We start from the raw sequence: 16,295 nt of genomic DNA on the forward strand, positions 1-16,295 counted from the left end.
TATATTTATGTGTTACTGTGTGTATATACAGATATATTTATGTGTTACTGTGTGTATATACAGATATATTTATGTGTTACTGTGTGTATTTACATATATATTTATGTGTTACTATGTGTATATACAGATATATTTATGTGTTACTGTGTATATACAGATATATTTATGTGTTACTATGTGTATATACATATATATTTATGTGTTACTATGTGTATTTACATATATATTTATGTGTTACTGTGTGTATATACAGATATATTTATGTGTTACTGTGTGTATATACAGATATATTTATGTGTTACTGTGTGTATTTACATATATATTTATGTGTTACTGTGTGTATATACAGATATATTTATGTGTTACTATGTGTATATACATATATATTTATGTGTTACTATGTGTATATACATATATATTTATGTGTTACTATGTGTATTTACATATATATTTATGTGTTACTATGTGTATATACATATATATTTATGTGTTATTATGTGTATATACATATATATTTATGTGTTATTGTGTGTATATACATATATATTTATGTGTTATTATGTGTATATACATATATATTTATGTGTTAGTATGTGTATATACATATATATTTATGTGTTATTTTGTGTATATACATATATATATTTATGTGTTATTATGTGTATATACATATATATTTATGTGTTACTATGTGTATATACATATATATTTATGTATTACTATGTGTATATACATATATATTTATGTGTTACTATGTGTATATACATATATATTTATGTATTACTATGTGTATATACATATATATTTATGTGTTACTATGTGTATATACATATATATTTATGTATTACTATGTGTATATACATATATATTTATGTATTACTATGTGTATATACATATATATTTATGTGTTACTATGTGTATATACATATATATTTATGTGTTACTATGTGTATATATATATATATTTATGTGTTACTATGTGTGTATATATATATATATATATTTATGTGTTACTGTGTGTATATACATATATATTTATGTGTTACTATGTGTATATACATATATATTTATGTGTTACTATGTGTATATACATATATATTTAAGTGTTATTATGTGTATATACATATATATTTATGTGTTATTATGTGTATATACATATATATTTATGTGTTATTATGGGTATATACATATATATTTATGTGTTAGTATGTGTATATACATATATATTTATGTATTAGTATGTGTATATACATATATATTTATGTATTAGTATGTGTATATACATATATATTATTGTTTAACTAATAGGCCGGTGAGGTAGCTTAGTTGGTAAATGCCCTGACTACAAAAAAGCCTGTTTAAAAGATCCAAGGTCACAGGTTCAAATCCCAGCAGGGCCGACTCAGCCCTTCATCCTTCCGAGGTCTATAATATGACTACCATTAAATTGGGCAATAATAACTACTATTCAGATGCCGATTTGGTTAATTCCGAGAGCGAGCGCTGGAAAAAAAAAGGTGCTATATAAATACTAGTTATTATTATATATTACTATGTGTATATACATGTATATTTATATTTTTTCTGCCCATCGCTGCATGACTTACCCCCTTTGCTGCGCTAGTTTTCATGCCCTGTCTCTATTGAGCGCAAAGCTTCCTGGCAATTTGAACGCGAGTTCGTGTTCACATTGCGTGCCACTTCAGATACCACTGCTCCACTCATAATTTGGACCAAAAATAGCACAACCCAACGTGCTCAAAAATCTTACTTCTAGCGCAGTTAACGTATGATATGGTAGTGTAAAATAGCGCTCCACTTGTAACTTAGCCCTATGATATTAAGTATCATAATAAGGTTATTTATCTGGAGCCCAATGCCAGCACGTGAGACTGCGCTCCAGGGCAGCAGCTCCTGATATAACAAATAATATCTGGTGAATAATAATCCAGCTGTTGTGTAGGTTAGTGTGCTCATGGCTATATATTTTATATTTCTAGCACTATTAAGAAATGTTTAATTATCAGGCCCTTGCACCCTATTGGTCAGTGCCCAATTACTGTTTTTGCTTTTTCTCAGGCATCTCACTACCCGGTTATTCTGTCTCTGGAGAATCACTGCTCACCTAGGCAACAGGACCTTATGGCGTTTTATTTAACTCGCATCCTGAACGATAAGTTGCTCTCTGAGACCATTGGGAACTCCGGCCATTTGCCTTCCCCTGAGGTAACTAAATAAATGTGTATCTTAGGCTTTTTTTATATGTGTGAAGTGCATTATGCTATGAAAATGTGTGCATTAAAAAGGTCACTTAAAGATATTTTACATAGTACAGCTGAGGTGACAATGTGTGTGACACTAGGATAGATATAACATAGGTATGGGTGATATCATACACACAACAATGTGTCACTGTGCAGTCTGTGTCATGTGAGGTGACAATGTGTGTGACACTAGGATAGATATAACACAGGTATAGGTGATATCATACACACAACAAGGTGTCACTGTGCAGTCTGTGTCATGTGAGGTGACAATGTGTGTGTGACACTGAGAGATATAACACAGGTATGGGTGATATCATACACACAACAAGGTGTCACTGTGCAGTCTGTGTCATGTGAGGTGACAATGTGTCTGTGACACTAGGATAGATATAACATAGGTATAGGTGATATCATACACACAACAAGGTGTCACTGTGCAGTCTGTGTCATGTGAGGTGACAATGTGTGTGTGACACTAGGATAGATATAGCATAGGTTTAGGTGATATCATACACACAACAAAGTGTCACTGTGCAGTCTGTGTCATGTGAGGTGACAATGTGTGTGTGACACTAGGATAGATATAACATAGGTATGGGTGATATCATACACACAACAAGGTGTCACTGTGCAGTCTGTGTCATGTGAGGTGACAATGTGTGTGTGACACTGAGAGATATAGCATAGGTATGGGTGATATCATACACACAATAAGGTGTCACTGTGCAGTCTGTGTCATGTGAGGTGACAATGTGTGTGACACTGAGAGATATAGCATAGGTATGGGTGATATTATACACACAACAAGGTGTCACTGTGCAGTCTGTGTCATGTGAGGTGACAATGTGTGTGTGACACTGAGAGATATAACATAGGTATAGGTGATATCATACGCACAGCAAGGTGTCACTGTGCAGTCTGTGTCATGTGAGGTGACAATGTGTGTGTGACACTGAGAGATATAACACAGCTGTACTAAACTATTTAGAGGGACATGTGAAAATGAAACCATCATGACTCACACAAAATGTGATGGATAATAAAGAAAGATTAAGACAAAAGAGGATGCCACTCCTAAATCTGGAAAACTCCCTAATGAGTCCAATACATAGAAGCTTACACACAAATCATAGAAGGAGGGTGCTGTGCTCTAACAAATGCACTTTACTAACATATCAAGATTTATTACAGATAAAAAATTGCTTAGAAGCATACAATTAGGGATGTCTCCCAACATGAATAGGCTGTAGCTGTTATAGAAACAAGAATAAAACATACCAATTAGCTATGAAATATGTCAGGTGTGAATATATATGATTGCAGGAGTTAAAAAATAAGATCTCCTATGTCCACAATGGTGGTGTAAACAACTGCCTAGATAGCGTTCAGCAAGCATTCACGGAGCCGATCACGTGACGTCCTTCAAAAGATCTGATTGGTTGCTTTCGTATGAGTTACCAGCCGGCTGGATTTTCACAAAAGTTGGTACTTGAGTTAGTGTATCAACGCGTTTCACTGTAAATGGCTTTATCAAGATCTTGATAAAGCCATTTATGGCGAAATGCGCTGATTGACTCTAAGCTGTGAATTTAAAACTGTGATATAATATCTGAAATTATATGCACTCACTCAAATATTAAGTAATATAGTAATATAGTAACATCATAGTATAGTAATATAGTAACACAGTAACATAGTAATATAGTAACACAGTAACCTAGTATTATAGTAACATAGTAATACAGTAATATAGTAACACAGTAACAGTAATATAGTAACACAGTAACATAGTATTATAGTAATATAGTAACATAGTAATATAGTAACAAAGTAACATAGTAATATAGTAACACTGTATCATATAAATATAGTAATATAGCGGAATCTGTTGGCGCTCTACAAATAACCGATAATAATAATAATAATAATAATATAGTAACACAGTAATATAGTAATATAGTAACACAGTAATATAGTAATATAGTAATATAGTAACACAGTAATATAGTAACACAGTAAGATAGTAATATAGTAACACAGTAATTGTCGCGATCGCTCAGCTGCTGATCGCTTCCTCTGTCTCAGCGCGGTAGCGCTTTCATTGGTTGCTTAGCAACCCTGTTCCTGTCGGCTCTTCCGATGACGTCAGGAGGCCTTCTTATTCCGGCGTCTCCTCTCATCGGTGCCTGTTTGTTGTTACTCGTGGGCTATGTGAGTACAAATTTATTCTTGTGATTCCTGAATTTGTGCCTGCTTATTCTTAACCCTAAACCCCTACCTGCCTGATACCATTGCTGGACACTGCTTACCTGACTACTCTATTGGTTAACCCCTACCTGCCTGTTATCACGTTGCTGGACACTGCTTACCTAACTACTCTATTGGTTAACCCCTGCCTGCCTGATAATACGTTGCTGGACACTGCTTACCTGACTACTCTATTGGTTAACCCCTACCTGCCTGATAACACGTTGCTGGACACTGCTTACCTGACTACTCTATTGGTTAACCCCTACCTGCCTGATAACACGTTGCTGGACACTGCTTACCTAACTACTCTATTGGTTAACCCTTACCTGCCTGATTACACGTTGCTGGACATTGCTTACCTGACTACTCTATTGGTTAACCCGTACCTTATTCTTGTGATTCCTGAATTTGTGCCTGCTTATTCTTAACCCTAAACCCCTACCTGCCTGATACCGTTGCTGGACACTGCTTACCTGACTACTCTATTGGTTAACCCCTACCTGCCTGTTATCACGTTGCTGGACACTGCTTACCTAACTACTCTATTGGTTAACCCGTACCTGCCTGATAATACGTTGCTGGACATTGCTTACCTGACTACTCTATTGGTTAACTCCTATCTGCCTGATTACACGTTACTGGATACTGCTTGCCTGACTATTCTATTGGTTAACCCTTACCTGCCTGATTACACGTTGCTGGACATTGCCTGCCTGATTACTCTATTGGTTAACCCTTTCTACACAAAGTTTCTTCTCCTGACCCTGCTGTGTCATCTTCTAGTCTATTACTGTGAGTATATTATACTACAGCTGTTGCAGGGTCAGGTCCTGGTATATACTCAATGTGCTAGGGTGTTATTAACCTCATTCTAGCATTTGGGTCTAACTCTGGACTTTACCTATCCTGACATTACAAACAGGCCATATAATGGACCCTGGTGAGTTATCCAGAGCAGTGGCTTTACAGGGACAGCTTCTTGGAACCCACTCTGCACACCTGCAAACCCTGGATTCTAAATTGGATCAAATAACTGCTCTTTTGCATAACCTTTCTCCTCCTTCTCAAGCCTCAGCAACACCTGTTGTTCCTGCGGCCAGCTCTAACCCTGCGTTTAATCCGCCACAACCTGCAGAACACTTTATTCCTAGAATTCCACTACCGGATAAATATGACGGCAATCCTGAAGACTGTCGAGGATTTCTTAATCAGTGCCGCCTTCACTTCAGAAATAATCCTCAGATGTTTGTTTCCTCTTCCTCCAAGATCACCTTTTTAATTTCTCTTATGAAGGGTAAAGCCCTGGCTTGGGTTTCTCCACTGTTGGAAAAGGATGATCCTTTGCTCCAGGATATTGACACTTTTGTATCTATATTTTCTTCTGTGTTTGATAAACCTGGTAGATCAGCGGCGGCTGAAGCAGGACTTTTAGATTTAAGACAAGGATCTCTTTCTGTAGCACAATATGCTATAGAATTCCGCACTTTAGCTGCTGAAACTATGTGGAATCATGGGGCACTGCGTGCAGCATTTCGTAAACGTCTTTGTGATCGTTTGAAAGACTAATTGGTTTATAGGGATCTTCCCGATTCTCTAGAAGATCTTATCAACCTATGTATCAAGCTTGATGCTCGTTACTCTGAGCATCTCCATGAACGTGACCGTAATAGAAGATCCTTTATCAGATCTTCCTTTCGTCCTATGCCTCATTCTCCAAAACTTCCTACTCCAAATACTTCTATCTCTGAGTCAAGTGAACCCATGGAGGTTGGTGCTATTAAATTATCCGAAGCTGAACGTCTCAGAAGGCGTAATCTGGGACTATGTCTTTACTGCGGTATTAAGGGGCATATGTTAAAAGATTGTCCAACTCATCCAGTAAAAGCCAGGGCTTAACTCCAGGAAGAGGGGCTGAGTTAAGCCAAAGTTCTTTTTCTTCCCTCAATCCCAAGCTGTTTGTTCCGGTTACTGTCCGCTTTGACAACATCAAATTTCAGGCTCAAGCACTCATCGACTCTGGAGCTGCAGGAATGTTTATGGATTCAGAGTTTGTCAATGCTCTTTGTATTCCTTTGCTTTCCAAGAGCCAAATAATTAAAGTCACTACTGTCAGTGGTCAACCTTTAGGTTCTGGTTTCATTCGATATTCTACCATTCCTCTTCTCATGTCTGTAGGAGTACTTCATTCCGAAACCATTTGTTTTGACATCATCTCTTCCCCACAGTTTCCCCTCATTTTGGGACTTCCTTGGCTTCAACTACATGATCCAGTTTTTTCCTGGTCTAAAGGAGAGCTTGTTGCTTGGGGATCTTCTTGTTTCACACAGTGTCTACGGAATGCTCCCAAAACATCCAGTACTGTTGTGGCAGTCTTGGACGTTCCTGATTCTTTGCCTGAACAATATCATTCTTTTTGTGATGTCTTTTCCAAAAAAGATGCTGAAGTATTACCTCCTCACCGGACCTTTGATTGTCCCATTGACTTATTACCAGGAGCACCTCTACCTAAGGGTAAAACTTACCCACTTTCTCGTCAAGAAAATGTTTCACTTGAGGATTTTATCAAGGATAATTTGGCCCGAGGTTTTATCCGCCCTTCTTCTTCTCCAGTAGAGGCAGGTTTCTTCTTTGTGGAAAAGAAAGATGGAGGTCTTCGTCCTTGCATTGATTATCGAGCTCTAAATCAAATTACAATCAAGAATTGTTATCCACTCCCTCTCATTCCCGAATTATTTGATCGTCTCCAGGGTGCTTCCATCTTTACCAAATTGGATCTTCGTGGGGCATATAATTTGGTCAGAATTCGTAAAGGGGACGAGTGGAAAACTGCCTTCAACACTAGGTTTGGACACTACGAATATTTAGTTATGCCTTTTGGGTTATGCAATGCCCCTGCAGTTTTCCAACATTTCGTTAATGAAATATTCAGAGACTATCTTAATCAATTCGTTATTATCTATCTTGATGATATTCTGATTTATTCCCGGACTGTACAGGATCACATTCATCATGTTACATTAGTACTCCAGAGATTACGTGAGAATTTACTCTTTGCCAAGCTTGAAAAGTGTTCTTTTCATCAAGAATCTATTCCTTTCTTGATTAACATTATTTCTCCGTCTGGATTCAAGATGGATTCTGACAAACTGTCGGCTATCCTAGACTGGCCTAGACCTACTTCCTTAAAATCTCTTCAAAGGTTCCTGGGGTTTGCCAATTACTATCGTAAGTTCATAAAGGACTTTGCTAACATCTCGGCACCCCTTACTGCTCTTACTAAAAAGGGTCAGGATTGCAAGCATTGGTCTGATCAAGCTGTACAGGCATTTGATTCTCTAAAGTCTGCATTTACTTCGGCTCCCATTCTTTGCCATCCTGTTCCGACTCTTCAATTCATTCTTGAAGTGGATGCTTCTCTGATTGCTGCTGGGGCAGTACTATCTCAGCGAAATCCTGTTTCTAGCAAGATTCTTCCTGTGGGATTTTTCTCCAAGAAGTTCAATACTTCCGAACTGAATTATGACGTTGGAAACAAAGAACTGTTAGCTATTAAAATGGCTTTGGAAGAATGGAGACATCTGCTTGAAGGCACTGTTCAACCGTTTCTTATACTCACAGACCATAAAAATCTTCTGTATCTTCATACTGCCAAACGCCTCAACTCAAGTCAAGCCCGATGGGCTCTGTTCTTCTCCAGATTTAATTTTGTCCTCTCTTATATTCCTGGCTCTAAGAATACGAAAGCAGACACTTTATCTAGACAATTTCTGGCTTCTGATTCTACATTTCTGGATTCTGAACCCATTCTTCGCCCTGCTAAAGTTCTGGCTCAGTTATCTACGTTTCCTTTACAAGCGTTACAGTCCGCTCAAGCTTCTGTTCCTTCATCTTATAACATATCTCCTGGGATCTTATTTGTACCTACTGAATTCCGCCTAAAACTTCTTGGTTGGGCTCATGATAATGTTCTGTCTGGACATCCAGGAGTACGTAATACTTTGTGGAGACTCAAACAACATGTCTGGTGGCCTTCCATGGGCAAAGATGTCAAGGATTATGTTGCAGCTTGTACTTCCTGTACCTCAAATAAACAATCTTCATCATTACCTCTTGGGCTCTTACAACCTCTGCCTGTTCCGTACTATCCCTGGTCTCATGTTTCCATGGACTTTATTACAGATCTTCCTAATTCAGCCGGAAACAAGACCATATGGGTTGTGGTAGACAGGTTTTCCAAAGCAGCTCATTTTGTTCCTTTAACTGGATTACCATCGGCCCAGAAACTCGCTGAATTGTTTATACTCCATATCACCAGATTACATGGTTTTCCTTTGGACATCGTTTCTGATCGAGGAGTTCAATTTGTCTCAAGATTTTGGAAATCTCTGTGCAAACAGTTTGGAGTTACCATATCTCTTTCTACTGCGCATCATCCTCAGTCCAACGGTCAAACTGAGCGGGTAAATCAATCTCTTGAGTCCTATCTCAGGCACTATGTTAATCATCAGCACTCCAATTGGTCGCAGCTTCTTCCTTTAGCAGAACTTGCTTACAATTCCCGCTTCAACTCTTCTTTACAGACTTCTCCTTTCAAGGCAGCCTACGGATTCGCACCTAGAACTTTTCCTATGTCTTCGGGAGGTTCTGGAGTTCCTGCAGCAGATCGTACAGTGAGAAGTCTCTGTAAACACTGGAAGAAGATTTGGGAAATCCTTCTTCTCTCTACTCAAAAGTATAAACGATTTGCTGATCGCAGATGCCGGAAGGCGCCCTCTTTTCGGACTGGAGACAAGGTTTGGATTTCCACCAGATTCATCCGACTCAAACAACCCTGTGCTAAACAGGGTCCCAAATACATCGGACCATTCAGGATTGTTTCCAAGGTATGTTCTACTGCCTCTCCGTTCCTTGTGGATGGCACTTCGGAATTTGAGATCAGTCAAATTCTTGATTCCAGATTAAGGGGTAACCGTCTGTACTATTTGGTCCATTGGAAGGGATATCCCATCACTGAACGTTCTTGGGAACCTGCTTCTCATGTCCGTGCCTCTGCTTTGATCAAACATTCCACGCCCAGAATCCTTCAAAACCTGTTTGTGTTCCCCGGAGGGGTCCTTGAGGTGGGGGCACTGTCGTGATCGCTCAGCTGCTGATCGCTTCCTCTGTCTCAGCGCGGTAGCGCTTTCATTGGTTGCTTAGCAACCCTGTTCCTGTCGGCTCTTCCGATGACGTCAGGAGGCCTTCTTATTCCGGTGTCTCCTCTCATCGGTGCCTGTTTGTTGTTTCTCGTGGGCTTTGTGAGTACAAATTTATTCTTGTGATTCCTGAATTTGTGCCTGCTTATTCTTAACCCTAAACCCCTACCTGCCTGATACCGTTGCTGGACACTGCTTACCTGACTACTCTATTGGTTAACCCCTACCTGCCTGTTATCACGTTGCTGGACACTGCTTACCTGACTACTCTATTGGTTAACCCCTACCTGCCTGATAACACGTTGCTGGACACTGCTTACCTGACTACTCTATTGGTTAACCCCTACCTGCCTGATAACATGTTGCTGGACACTGCTTACCTGACTACTCTATTGGTTAACCCCTACCTGCCTGATAACACGTTGCTGGACACTGCTTACCTGACTACTCTATTGGTTAACCCCTACCTGCCTGATAACACGTTGCTGGACACTGCTTACCTAACTACTCTATTGGTTAACCCTTACCTGCCTGATTACACGTTGCTGGACATTGCTTACCTGACTACTCTATTGGTTAAACCGTACCTGCCTGATAATACGTTGCTGGACATTGCTTACCTGACTACTCTATTGGTTAACCCCTACCTGCCTGATAACACGTTGCTGGACACTGCTTACCTGACTACTCTATTGGTTAACCCCTACCTGCCTGATAACATGTTGCTGGACACTGCTTACCTGACTACTCTATTGGTTAACCCCTACCTGCCTGATAACACGTTGCTGGACACTGCTTACCTGACTACTCTATTGGTTAACCCCTACCTGCCTGATAACACGTTGCTGGACACTGCTTACCTAACTACTCTATTGGTTAACCCTTACCTGCCTGATTACACGTTGCTGGACATTGCTTACCTGACTACTCTATTGGTTAAACCGTACCTGCCTGATAATATGTTGCTGGACATTGCTTACCTGACTACTCTATTGGTTAACTCCTATCTGCCTGATTACACGTTACTGGATACTGCTTGCCTGACTATTCTATTGGTTAACCCTTACCTGCCTGATTACACGTTGCTGGACATTGCCTGCCTGATTACTCTATTGGTTAACCCTTTCTACACAAAGTTTCTTCTCCTGACCCTGCTGTGTCATCTTCCAGTCTATTACTGTGAGTATATTATACTACAGCTGTCGCAGGGTCAGTTCCTGGTATATACTCACTGTGCTAGGGTGTTATTAACCTCATTCTAGCATTTGGGTCTAACTCTGGACTTTACCTATCCTGACAGTAATATAGTAATATAGTAACACAGTAATATAGTAATATAGTAACACAGTAATATAGTAATATAGTAACACAGTAATATAGTAACACAGTAATATAGTAATATAGTAACACAGTAATATAGTAATATAGTAACACAGTAATATAGTAATATAGTAACACAGTAATATAGTAATATAGTAACACAGTAATATAGTAATATAGTAACACAGTAATATAGTAATATAGTAACACAGTAATATAGTAATATAGTAACACAGTAATATAGTAATATAGTAATATAGTAATATAGTAATATAGTAATATAGTAATATAGTAACACAGTAATATAGTAACACAGTAATATAGTAACACAGTAATATAGTAACACAGTAATATAGTAATATAGTAACACAGTAATATAGTAACACAGTAATATAGTAACACAGTAATATAGTAACACAGTAATATAGTAACACAGTAATATAGTAATATAGTAACACATTAATATAGTAACACAGTAATATAGTAATATAGTAACACAGTAATATAGTAATATAGTAACACAGTAATATAGTAATATAGTAACACAGTAATATAGTAATATAGTAACACAGTAATATAGTAACACAGTAACACAGTAATATAGTAACACAGTAATATAGTTATATAGTAACACAGTAATATAGTAATATAGTAGATGAGGCTGAAAGAAGACAGAAATCCATAAAGTTCAACCTATACAGATCATACCTTATTTAGACTAAAAGATCTGCCAATCAAACTTACATTAAACATTAACACAATTAATACTATCCCTGAATTCTGTTTTTAGCCATACAATGATCTAAGATATTGGTAGTTACTACCTCCTAAGGCAATGAGTTCCACAATTTAATTGCTCTTATCATGAAAAAACCTTTATGTTGCAGAAAATTAAGGGGCCGAATTATCAAGCCCTGAATGGAGGTTGATGCCCCTGTTTCTGTACGAGCCTTCAGGTGAGCCGGAAACAGAAGTTATGAAGCAGCGCTCTAAAGCCCGCTGCTCCATAACTTGTCCGCCTGCTCTGAGGCAGCGGACAGAAATCAACCCAATTGAATACGATTGGCTTGATTGTATTGCACAAGCAGTTCACCAGAACTGCTTGTGCAATGATAAATGCCAACAGCGTATGCTGTCGGCATTTATCGATGTGCGGCAGACATGATACGCTACATTGTATCATGTCCGCTTGCACTATGATAAATTGGCCACTATATCTCCTTTCCTCTAGCCTTATATTTTCACCTCCTGTCACAAACCACTGCTTTGGAATAAACAGCCCTTCCGCCAACACTGTATACAGGCAGTGAATATATTTATATAAAGTAATCATACCACTTTTCAAGCACCTTTTTCTAAATAGTCCAAATTTGGCTAACATCTCTTCATAGTTTAAATCCTCCATTCCACTTATTAGTTTTTTGTCCTTGTCTGAACTTTTTTTTTCCAATTCTGCAATGTCCCTTTTTAAAATTGGTCCCCAAAACTGCACTCCTTACTCAATGTGAGGTCTTACCAGGGATTTATATAGTGACAGAATTAGGCTTTCTTCCATTGCTTATATGTCTCTTAATACATGCTAGTATCTTTATTAACCTTAGAGGATGCTGCCTTGCATTGTGCCCCTATCTTTAGCCTAAATCATTTTCCTCTGGTTTGCTAAATCTAGTCCCATTTAAATAATAGGTAGCCTGCTTATTTATTGGTCCAAAATATAAAACATTACATTTACAAATATTAAATCTCGTTTGCCAATTATCAGCCCATTCCTTACATTTTTGTAAGTCCCCTTGCAAAGCCATTACATATAAGCACTCTTTAAAGACTCTAGTGTTCAGGGATGCAGACAAGGGGGCCTATCTATCAAGCCCCGAAAGGAGCTTGATGGCCTGTGTTTCTGGCGAGTCTGAAGACTCGCCAGAAACACCAGTTATGAAGCAGCGGTCTAAAGACCGCTGCTCCATAACCTGTCCGTCTGCTCTGAGCAGACGGACAGACATCGCCGCAATTCAACCCGATCGAGTACGATTGGGTTGATCGACACCCCCTGCTGGCGGACGATTGGCCGCGATTCTACAGGGGGCAGCGTTGCACCAGCAGCTCTTGTGAGCTGCTGGTGCAATGCTGAATACGGAGAGCGTATTGTTTTCCTTATTCAGCGAGGTCTGGCAGACCTGATCCGCACTATCGGATCAGGTCCGCCAGACTTTGATAAATAGAGGCAAATATATGATAACACTTTTCTACACTCAGTTCCTCTCCTCTTCCTTTATTATCTCCTTGCTCCTAATTAGCATGTAAGCTTACGAGCCCATCTGTATGTAGATCACCTTCATGAGAGCTGATTTACAAAAAATAACTAATAATATTAAAAAATAATCCTAACCTGACCTAATCACCTTACACAGCTTTGTATCAACTAAAAAAATAGACATGTTGCTATTTAATCCTTTCTCCAAGTCATTAATAAATATATTAAAAAGAATAGGACCCAGTACTGATTACTAATATTATTATTGTTTATTTATAAAGTGCCAACATATTACCCAGCACTGTAACATTAAGTATACAGTTATGGAGTACAATAAACAGAAGTCATATACATAAATCATAAGGACCCTGCCCTGGAGTCACTGTACTGTAAATGACAGGACAGGTAGATTCATTAGCTTAGATTATAAATCCTTGGAGGACCACACTAGGTACCTTTGTTCAATGTGAGTATGATCCATTCCCAGTCCCTTAATTGTGTGCATTAATCTCTCACGTGGCACTGTATCAAACGCCTTTGCAAAATCCAAATATATCACATCAACTAATTCCCCTTATCTTTAATTTTATTTACTTCCTCATATAATCTAATTAGTTTCATTTGACATGATCTGTTTCTCATAAAATCATGCTGATTTGAACTCATAATCTTGTTTTCCTGAACATACTCCTAAATAAAACCCTATATATTCCCTTCCAGTAGCTTCCCTACTAATGATGTCAGACTAAAAGGTCTATAGCTTCCTGTATCAACCCTGCTTCCATTTTTAAAGAGTGGCACCACATCAGCTTTACACCAGTCCTGGGTTACTATACCTATGGATAATGAGTCTTGAAAAATGATGAGTAGAGGTTTGTCTATAACTGTGCTACGTTCCCATAAAACCCTTGGCCTGTATTTCATCTGGGGCTGGAGTTTTATTTACCTTAATATTATCCATTTCCAAAAATACAGCATAGTTGCTTAAGCGAGTACAAATCTGTGATACATTTCAATAAACAGCTTAATATTAAGTACTAAAAAGACAACCAAGGTTTTAAAATAGTAATAGTAGAAGGGAATAGGGAAGGGGGAATTTCCAGATGTACATGTAAAAGTTTACAATTGTAAATACTTCGGTGCTATTACATTCAGATTATACTTTTAGTAGCTTTGTGTTTTGAATGTCTCATACCTTTTGTGTTTAAATATTTTCTATCTGATATAATGGTCTTACATTAGAACAGCAAATTCTTAAAAAAACAGCAAGACATTTTGCAAAATAGAAAGCATTAGATCAATGACCCAACTTTTCTGGGGGCAATCGTGAATATACAGTGATAGAAAAGATATGTTAATGTATCAATAGTTGTAAATACATAGAAGTGATCAGGATGGATTCAGGTGGGTGGGGAGGGAGGGCTAGGGAACCTGGGATGGGGTGTGTGAGAAAGTATCCTACTATATTTAGAGTATTACATAGTATAGAATATCTCTCTAGGTCTTTGAGGCAGCTCAAAGCAAACTCATAGGCTACCAAAACTGGAAAACATATTTCTAATCTTATCTATCTAGTGCATTATTAGATTCTCAAATGTTAATATAGATCCTTTGTTCCCATAGGAATAGTATATTAGTTATCATATCTTGTTTACCTATGTATCAATAGTGCATTCTCTCAAGCGATATGATATGATTTACTTCTGATACCCATTAGACTAAAGTGGGTGTCTCTCGTGTCTTCCGCAATCTGGGGATCAGTCGCTTAGCACAGGTTAACATTATGAGAAACAGTTTCTTGCGGTAGACACAAGAAAGGCATGGAATGTGATTAAAGAGAATAATGTGTGGGCTAAGGAGAATATCTGTGCCTAAGATACTGTTTATATTTTGCTCCACTTGTTTCCAAAATTCAACCAATCCAGGACAGGACCACCATATATGGGTCATAGTACCCACCTCTCCACATCTTCTCCAACAGCTGGAGGAGGCTGTCGGGTATATAACTCTTAATCGTTGAGGCGTTAAGTACCATTGGGCTATTATTTTGTAGTTTAGCTCAGACATAATCAGGGAGGTGGAGGAGGAGTGAGTGAGGCGGATACAGCGTTTGCAGTCCTAAACATCTAGGTCACTCAGTAATTCTTCTGTCCACCTCGTCAAATATGAGGGGCGTTTTTCTGGAAAAGAGCTTCTAAGGATTTTATAAATCATGGAAAGATGTGCTTTTTTAATATTCGGGTTAACACAAAGCTGTTCAAAAGAAGTTAGTGGTCTTATTAACTCATTATTGTATGGACTGCTATGGATGGCTTGCCTGATTTGTAGATATGCATACCAACTATGGAATGGAGACCCTAGTTCGTCATTGAGCAAAATTCTGTCTTTGACCCCAGATGAGTCTGTGATTAAGTATATTGGGAAGATCTGTAAGAGCCTGTTTGCATTGGTATGGGTAAAAAAAACTATGTTTCAAGAACAAGTGATTACGAAGCAACGGAGTTAAGGGAGATATGGTAGTGGACACTCCTTTCACATGAGATATAACATAGTCCCATGCCTCAAGAGTGGCTTTAACGTATTCGATATGTTGTAACATGTGAGGTATGGAATTCTTAGGGAGCCAGGGTATATCTCTCAAATGTTTAACCTGGGACAAATGGCTCTCTACCTGTATCCATAGATTTGAAGGGGGTGAGTGGTTCCACAAGGCTACTCTTGTTAAGTGTGCTGCCCTGTAATAGTTAGCTATATTAGGGAGATATAGACCCCCGTCCTCTTTACTGAGATATAGGGTGTGTTGAGCAATTCTGGGGCGCTTATAAGACCATATGAAGGAGTTTATTAACTTTTGTTGTGTCTTAAGATAGGAGTTGGGTAGGGCCATCGGTAGGGTTTTAAAAAGATATAAGTATTTCGGTATGATCATCATTTTCACCGTATTAATCCTACCAAACCATGTTAAATGTCCCTGTCTGTGCCAAGACTCCAACAAGTTTTTAATACTTATTT

At 38.3% G+C, this 16,295-nt stretch overlaps 1 protein-coding gene across 1 annotated transcript in view; it reads left to right on the forward strand.

Moving 5' to 3' along the window:
* PLCZ1 (phospholipase C zeta 1) overlaps window positions 1-16,295 on the forward strand; it is a 400,274-nt gene that overhangs the window by 108,706 nt on the left and 275,273 nt on the right. Inside the window, exon 4 of the mRNA XM_053719723.1 lies at window positions 2,080-2,226. Coding sequence (XP_053575698.1) covers window positions 2,080-2,226 — 147 coding nt within the window. The remainder of the gene's footprint in view (window positions 1-2,079; window positions 2,227-16,295) is intronic.

The sequence above is a fragment of the Bombina bombina genome, chromosome 6 (assembly GCF_027579735.1).
Source record: "Bombina bombina isolate aBomBom1 chromosome 6, aBomBom1.pri, whole genome shotgun sequence".
Taxonomy (NCBI): Eukaryota; Metazoa; Chordata; class Amphibia; order Anura; family Bombinatoridae; genus Bombina; species Bombina bombina.